At 56.3% G+C, this 8,085-nt stretch overlaps 1 protein-coding gene across 1 annotated transcript; it reads right to left on the reverse strand.

Annotated features, from left to right (window-relative positions):
• Positions 1–7: 7 nt before the first annotated feature.
• SMCR8 (Smith-Magenis syndrome chromosome region, candidate 8) lies at positions 8–8,052 on the reverse strand (the record flags this gene model as incomplete). Its single annotated transcript, XM_009329395.1, has 2 exons — positions 8–3,479; positions 5,801–8,052. Coding segments are annotated over 2 exons (2,706 nt in total), but the record flags the coding sequence as incomplete, so codon positions are not given.
• Between the last annotated feature and the right edge of the window lie 33 nt (positions 8,053–8,085).

Below are 8,085 nucleotides of genomic sequence, written 5' to 3' on the forward strand. Positions count from 1 at the left end.
AGGCACCACAAGCAGCGAGGGCAGGCTGGGCCCCGGCTGCAGCGAGGTGCCACAGCCCGAGGTAACTCCCCCTTTCCTGGAGCCCGAGCTCAGAGGTTACCCTGCCGCGAGCCAGCTTTAGGAGGACAAGCACTCCAAGGTGCGTTTCCCCACAGCTCCTGCTCAATAGCCGAGTCGCAGATAGCGCAGAGCTCCGGTTTCCAAACAGCGGTGACGGGTCCCAGCAAAGCCCCCAGGGCACCCTCCCAAATCAGAGCTGTTTTGTGGGGGAGAGACGAAGCAGGTCGGGTGGGGGGTAGTGCAAGTATTGCTCAACACAGCCTCAAACATCAGACGCTACAGGTTTGACAGAGGGAGCGACGAGAAGCGAGTTATTTATCAATTTATGGGTGCAGCTGAACACCACAGGTAGAGACCACTGTGACTACGATCAGCCGACGCTAACCATCGATCCCGCTCCGCCGCTCTGCGCTGTCAGCCTGGAGGAAGACGTGGGTGAGTCAGCGGAGGAAAAAAAAAGTTCCTCCCTCCCTCCTCAAACCCAAACAGCATCAGGTCGTTTTCCAGCAGCAAACAAGCTCCCCTGCCCAGCGCTTCCCCAGAGCCGCGCGCCGGGCAGGACGCAGGGAGCTTTCGTCTGCCCGGTGTCGCCTGCGTTACTCGTTGACCGAGATGCCTCTTCCCCCGAGGAACCTCGCCTCAGCTGTAGCGTGGAAGCCGTTCAGGCGCGCACGAATCGACAAGGGGACGCCTCGAGTCACTTCAGAAAGCAGGCGTTTTCGAGGGGCGTGGAAGTCTTTCACCAGCAGACCCAGTTCACACGCGACGGGAGGGCACAGTTAGGAAAGGAAAAGGCCTTTAAACATGCTTTAAAGGCGTGCAGCCCCGCGCACGGGCGCACCGCTCACCTTCAGCGAAGGCGACGCCACGCTGCTTCCCGACCGCGACCTAAAAACACCACCACAAGCAACCCCTGACCTTGGAAATCCCTCCGGAGCATCAACTCGCCCGGCTGAGCCGGCCTCAGTGTAAGCCGCCAGAAAACAACGCTAACATTTAAAACAGTCTTTCTGCCCCCTCGGTTTATGCCTCCCGCGCTACCCCCGAGACCTTTCCAGGTGAGAGGGAGAGGCGGCAGCGGTACTGAAGCGCAGACGCTGGTGCCAGACAGCAGCCTCCCCGAGGAGCCTCCTGGCCTTCGGGACACGGGTTTCGGAGCAGCGCGGTTCTCGCAGCAAGTTTCAGCGGGGTCTAAACCACGCTGACGAACCCCAGTCCCTACGCAGAAACTTCCCCGGGCGCGGCATGAACATCACATTCGTCTCCAGCACTGCCTCACACCATCACAATAAACAGAGGTTTAAAAGAAAAAAAAAAAAACAACCAACCCCCAAACCGAACAACGCATCAGAAAAACTTGTAAGGTTTCAGCTGTTCTCACCCCATAATCGGAGGAGTGCTAAAAAGAAATAAAAACCAAGGCTATCTTTCCTAGCAAGGCTTTTCTTGCTTAGAGGTACCACGAGGGCTGCTACCGCCACACGGCAGCGGACAGAGCGGAGCACAGAGCGGGACCGGTGGCCAAGGAGCAGCACCTCCTACGAGACTCCAGAGGGAAGCGCTGTGCTCGGGCACAAAGCTTTCGGCGCTGACGGGAACAACCTGGGAGCATCACCACGCCGGTGGCACAACCTTTATGGCACAGGCAGCGGCGCAGAAGCTTTGAAAGGAAAGTCCTCGGCACCCAGGCTCAGAGAGTAGCAGTTCTGCCCCGTCCAGAGCTACCCAGGAGCGCCCCGGGAGAGGTAGTCGAGACACGACAACAGGCTCGGCCAGAAGCAGCATGCAGCGACGCTGACCCTGCTTTACCGCAAAGCACAAAAGTCAACTCCCCGACAAAAGGAAAAAAAAAACACAAAACCAAAACCCAAAAACCAAGAAAGAAACTATTACGGATACAACGTGGAATCCAGTACATTCATCCCCAATCTCTCCTGAGCACTAGTATCTCACCAGCCAGGCTGCCTGCTCCAACAGCCTGCCGTCTCACAGCGTAGCTTCAGCTGAATTGCACTGTTCATCCCCCCCTCACAAAAAGCACCTAAAAATGAGGGTGCCCCCCACCCTGTTCAGTTCCCCTCTCTCCTTAAAAGGCCACCCTCGACCTCACACGCTTTGAGGATTCCCAGTCTCCCTCCCACCCTTCTCGGAGGTCGCCCAGCAAATAGGACGTGTCAAATTAACAAGGCACAGTGCTCTACATTCACAGCGGCGGGCGCCTTGGTGCTCACCGGCGTTAAGAAGTCCTTCCACGTTCCAGGTTTTAACAAAGCTGAGAGAAACTGGCAAACGCTTTCTGGAGAGAAGCACGTGTGCCTCCACTGCTCTCCCACCCGCCCAGGGACGACCCGTCCTGGGAAGCACCAGGAAACTCAGAAAAATGCAGGAAGGGACACCCTCCGCTACCGCTGCGCGCAGACGGGTAACCGCAAGGAGCTGCCGCCCTGCCAGGGAGCTTCCGAGCTACGCTCACGCGAGACACTGGTGGATTAAAAAAAACTTCGTGTGGCCTTTACATCTCCCCTCTGGTCTCCGCCCTGGCTCCACGGAAGGGACCGACAGCATTTAGGGCTCTGGCAGAAGCGCGCGAGGAGCACTGCGTCATTTTGGGGGCTGCACAGTAGTAAGTGTTGATCCCCAAGGCAGCCCGCGTCTCTCTCCGTGCCATAATCCCCCTGGGACGCTGCCGTGATACGCTTTAAAAGTTAATAGTGCCCCTTCTAACATGTAAAACCAGAGTGCCCGGTGGTTTATGTGATGGAACATCTACGTTCTTGGCTACAGGGAACCACACAGAAATCCAGTCCCTCGGACAACCGATTTCTGTGGAGCAGAGACGCTTGCAAACGCATCGGCTTCTTCGCCCCTTCCCGACGTATGAGAGCTACTGCAGACAGCATCAAATGTCAAGCACGGATGAGCTTTGTCAGACTCTTGAGTACGCAGGCAGACAGCCCGTGCAAGGCTAGATTTTGTACAAAAAGCTGGGAACGTAGTCAAATCTGAGCAGAGGGTTCACCCCCTGGCCGGGTTCCTGAATGTACTGCAGCTTCAGCAGCTCAGCTAAATACTGTACAATTTTGACATCTTCATTGGCAAGGCCCAGTTGAAGCTTCAGAAAGTTCATCCTGCGATTCACAACGGATTCCTCCGGTTCCCTTTCACTGATGGGAAGGTGCAAATGATGGCAGAAGGTGAAGAGGAAGGCTTTTGAACACAGCTGGGTGAGGATACTTTGGACGTGCATATAGTAGGTGCTTCCTCGTTTGATCTGCGTGCGGTGGTCTGCCAGCCGGGACACCAAGGTGCCTTTGTAAAGCGGGCAGCGGAGAGTCTTACTGTCGGCGTCCAGAACGCTGACGTACCGGCTGTATCGGCTCAGGGCGTGCAGCACGTTCACCCCGGCAGGCGACGCCATCCTGAAACAGCAAGGAGAGAGGTCACGGCTGGAGGGGACCAGAGAGTTAAGCGGCAGACTGTGTCCGTGCTCCTGTATCGCACGTACTTTCCCTCTAGCTCATGAGCTGGTGCAAGAGCCTCCGCGGGCAAATAAAGCCTAGCACGGAAGAGAACGGCCAAATAGTCTCTCCAGCCTGCCAGATCCCAAAGAAACCTCGATCCCCCGGATCCCCACGTGCACCGATCCGCACCGTGCGAGCGCTACTTCAGAAACCACCGCGCTTCGGGGCAGCTTTCCTCCCTCGGCGACACGGCGAGGGAGTGATAGGACATCTCTGGTGAAGGGAAGCAAATCTTGCAGCAGCTGGCAGCTTCTGGATGTGACAACAGGGACTCAGAAACCCAAACCAGCCCCCCCTTGCCAAGAGCTCCACCTTCCCCCCATAGCGCTGTTTTGGGAGGGAGCTGCTCCGAGGTGGTCAAAGCCCTGAGCGGAACGAAACCTTCTGCCCTTCCTTTAAAAAAGGGAACCGTCCTTAAACCAGAATATTCCCTGGCTGATCCCGGGCATTTTTCACCCAGGTGCCAACCCGCAGCACGTTCACAACATACAATTATCCAACAAGCCTAAATTAACATTATTTAAATGCAAATTACAAGCCTACGCAAACTCTACCTTCTGCTCCTCAGTTCCGCGCGGTTAAAGCCGCTCGGTTGAGGTACAGCTCCCGGCCTCAAACCAGGAGCCCCAGCTGCCGGCGTAAGGACCGCCCCTGTGCCCAGGCAGCGCCCGGCCTCAGGAGGCGCAGCACCCTCACCGCAATAATTCATTTAGCCTCTGAGTTCCTTCCCAAAGCCCTCGTACAAATGGTTTGCCGAGAGCAGCCACGTTGAACTCAACACTTAATTAACATTCCACGGAGGAGGGTTTAAGTGACTGACGCATCTTACAAGCAGTTCTTAAAAAAAAAAATAAAGAAAAAAGACGTTTGTTTATAAAAATTGCATCTAACCACAAACACTGAGCAACGAGTAAACACTCAGGGCTTTTAAAAACCTCACCGACAGACAGAGAAGTTTGGGCGCAGCTGTTGGCAGAGCTGTCATCCTGCCTCACGAGCACAGAAACGAGGGTAAACTCGCAGCTTAGGATAATTTCGACATCCACCCCCCCCAGCAATGCAACGCTCAGCAGCCCAGAAAGCAGATTTCTGTCTTTTGATTTTCACGCTGCTCAGAAACGCTCTTTCAGGAGCCATCCCAGCCCGGGTCTGAGCAATGGGCCGCCTCTCCGACTCACGCTTCCCACGTTGGTGACAGCAACGGCCATTCCCTGTCATACCTGCACCCGCAGAGCCGAAGGCGTCTCGGCAACACGCAAAGAAAATCCTGCAACAAAGGCAGGGCCAAAACCTTGAGAGCTGAGCGATCGCCATTTGCTAATATAAACTACGAAGCCACATTTCAGGATTGGGGTGTCGGGGAAGGGGTGCTTGCTTTTGAGATGGTCCTCACCCTGAGCAGCAGTTTCCTTTGCATCTGAACTGCAATTCCAACACTGCGGCCCGCGCAGCTCCGCGGACATTTTTTTTCCTGCGCTACGGTATGTTATAAATAAGTCTCGGTCCATCTGCCCCCCCCCTTCGAAGAGAGCCCAGCAGCTCCGCAGGCTCCGCGCCTCCGTCCTTCCCCAACCGCGCCTCCCCTTCCCCATGCCACCCGGCCAGCACACCCTCGCCAACACAGCCCAAGGCGCCGGCGCTCCAGTGTCTGACCTACCGATCTCGCCGACAGCGCACCGCCTCTTCACCAGGGTCCGCAAGGACAAACCCTCCCCATATCAAAGCACCCATTTAAAAAAAAAATAAAAAATGGAATTCTAGCTAGAAATGTCGGAAGAGTTTTGGCGGAAGGCGGGGGAAAGCAGAGCACACAAGGGTCTCCAGGAGCACTCTTATCAGATCCTCCGGGAAACCGGCAGGGCTCGTGTGCTTGTGCTCTGCTTTGCCAGGCTAAGACCTAAACCAGATGGAAACCTCCTGGCCAAGTAACTAGCACGAGCCAGGCAGCAAGCGCGGCAGATGTTTTACTCTGTTTAACTCTCAAGTGAGGCTGGATGTAAAGAGATAGACAAATCTACCCCCCTTCAAAATATATCCCATGACAGACAAATCTACCCCCCTTCAAAATATATCCCATAAGCAGAAATTCATGGCAGCTGCGGAGGTAACGAGACAGAGACCTCCCCTGCGCGCCAGTTCCCCTCTGAAATTCCTGCTTAGGAGATGAACTTTTCATCATACACCTCGACACCGATAAAGCAAACGGATCCTCGATTTACCTCTGGAGTCCGATCAGCTTCCACTTCTGGAAATCCACGACGTGCAGGGGGGAAGTGACCCAGTGCTTCACGGGCTTGGCGTAAACGCCGCAGTTCGGCACGAAGATGGAGAGCGCTGTCACAAGCTTCTTGACTATCGCTTCCTCTTCCCCCAGCACGATCAGGGTCCTCCCGCTGAGCAGGGAGTAGATGGCGGGGTGAGCGAAGGGGTACTGCCTGATGAACCGCAGCGCGTTCTGGCCAGCCTTTTTTTTGTGCCTTTCGCTCGCCTGACAGGCGGGGTGAGCAGGAGAAGGGGTCCTGTCGGAGCACGTGGAGGCGGCGCTGCTGATATAGCTCGTGGAGTCCGAGCACTCATCCAGGCTGCTCTTACTGACCTCCCTGCTGCCCGTCAGGTAGCGCGAGTCAAGCTCGTAGGAGAGGAACCCCCCCGAGATGCCGTCGTGGGAGGGGAAGCCCCCGAAGCTCCCGCGCAGCCCCTGCTCGGCCTGCCGGTACGGCTGCGGGGGGCTCCTGACCACCCCGTCCTCGTCGCAGGGCTTCTGTCCCAGGTCAGGCAGAGGCTCGAGGAAGTTGGGACTCTCCTTCCCGATACAACAGGAGGAGTCAACCTGCACTAAGTTGTCCTGTTTTGAAACGTCTTCCTGCTCGTCGGCGTTGTCCGGGTTCAGTTTGGGGGCGAAACGAAGGCCTCCCTCTTCGTCATCCGCGTAAGGTTCCTCGTTAATGGCACTTGGGTAGCTCGCTTTGAAATCTTCCGGGATGAGCGACTCGGAGGGACACGTGCTGAGGACCTCGATGCTGTCCTCGCTGACGGTCCTCCGGCTGCCCACCTTGCTCCTGCCCGCCTGGGGGCTGGGGCTGACGGGCAGGCTGGCCTGGCTCTCCGATTTTGTCAGGCCAGACGCAGGCTTCTCCGTTCCCAGAACCTCGATGCTCTCACCGCTGCTGATGCTGCCTTTAATATCTGCATCGAGATAGTCCAGGTTCTCCTGGTGTTCGAACGTCACGGACTCGGTCATTTTGGGTTCTTGGGAGTCCTCGATTTCCTGCTCCATCTTGATGGGCACGCACTCCACGCTGGACTTGTAGGCTCCCAGGCTGATGACCACTTTAGGAGCAGGGGACTCTTCCGAACACTTTCTATCGACGACATCTTGACTGAGCCCCCGGCAGCCTCTGTACTGTTTTTCAGGTGGTTTTTCATCCAGAAAAGATACATCCTCAAAGAGGAAGTTGGTTACGCTTTGTTGCTTTAAGAGCGCCCTGCTGATCTGGTCTGTCAGGAGGTAGCACACATCACCTCTGAAAGTCCTCTCGATCTGATGCAACTGGTCAAGGGTTTGGGTGAAAAAATAAATATCGCAGAGCTCCTCCAGCGTCTTCAGCTTCTTGTCAAAGCATTTGGCAGACTTCGCTTTGATGAGCTTGGGGGTATAGGACGGCACGTGGGCGTAAAGGTGCGTTTCGCCAGGCTCGGCAGGGTCGGAGGCAGTCAGGTCCCGACCGCAGCCCGCGTTGGCCTGACCCGGCGCGCACTCCGGCTCGTAGGGGTGGAAGTCAGACTCCTTCAGCTTCCTATAGGGATACGACCGGATTTGTTTCAGCAGATCTTGGTGCTCGATGATGGACTTTTCCACGCTGGCCAGCTCGTTGGCCTTCTCGATGGCTTGGGTTGTGTAATACCCTTTGTCGTTGGCTTTCTTCTGTATCTCGGTTTCATTGTGCAGGACAGTCCTGGTGTAGTCGAGATCTTTCAGTTTCTTTTCCAGTTCGTTAGCAAAAGCTTTCCTGTTCCCCGTCTTGAGGCATTCGGAGGCTTTGGAAAACTCAGCGGAGAGTTCCTGAAACTGCTGCATGATTTTGTGCTCGTCAGCAGAGATGTAGGCCATGCAGAAGGGCCTCACGAAACCCCTGGCTTCGAGGTCGTACAGAGTCAAGTGGTGGACGTAGGCGAAGGCCCCTTCCTTCGAGTCCCCCAGCACCACTTTGGAATCCTCCACGAAGTTCAGCTTCGGGTAGGCAGAGCCGGGAGGGTGCCCCACGAAGGAAGCCTGGTAATCCACAGACATGATCCGAAGGGAAAAATAATTGAGATCGAAAGTGCCCGACACTTTGGCGTCATCGGGGATGGTCAGGAGGGGCTGGGGCCCCACTTGCTCCGAGAACTCGGAGATGAGGATGAAGTCCCGGGTGAACTTGGAGCCGGCGACCTTGGCCCAGGGGTTGGCGCCGTGGCTGGGGGAGGGGGAGGGGGGGGCCCGGGGACCGCCCGGGGGGGGCGG

Source organism: Pygoscelis adeliae, unplaced genomic scaffold, assembly GCF_000699105.1.
Source record: "Pygoscelis adeliae isolate BGI_AS28 unplaced genomic scaffold, ASM69910v1 Scaffold467, whole genome shotgun sequence".
NCBI lineage: Eukaryota > Metazoa > Chordata > Aves > Sphenisciformes > Spheniscidae > Pygoscelis > Pygoscelis adeliae.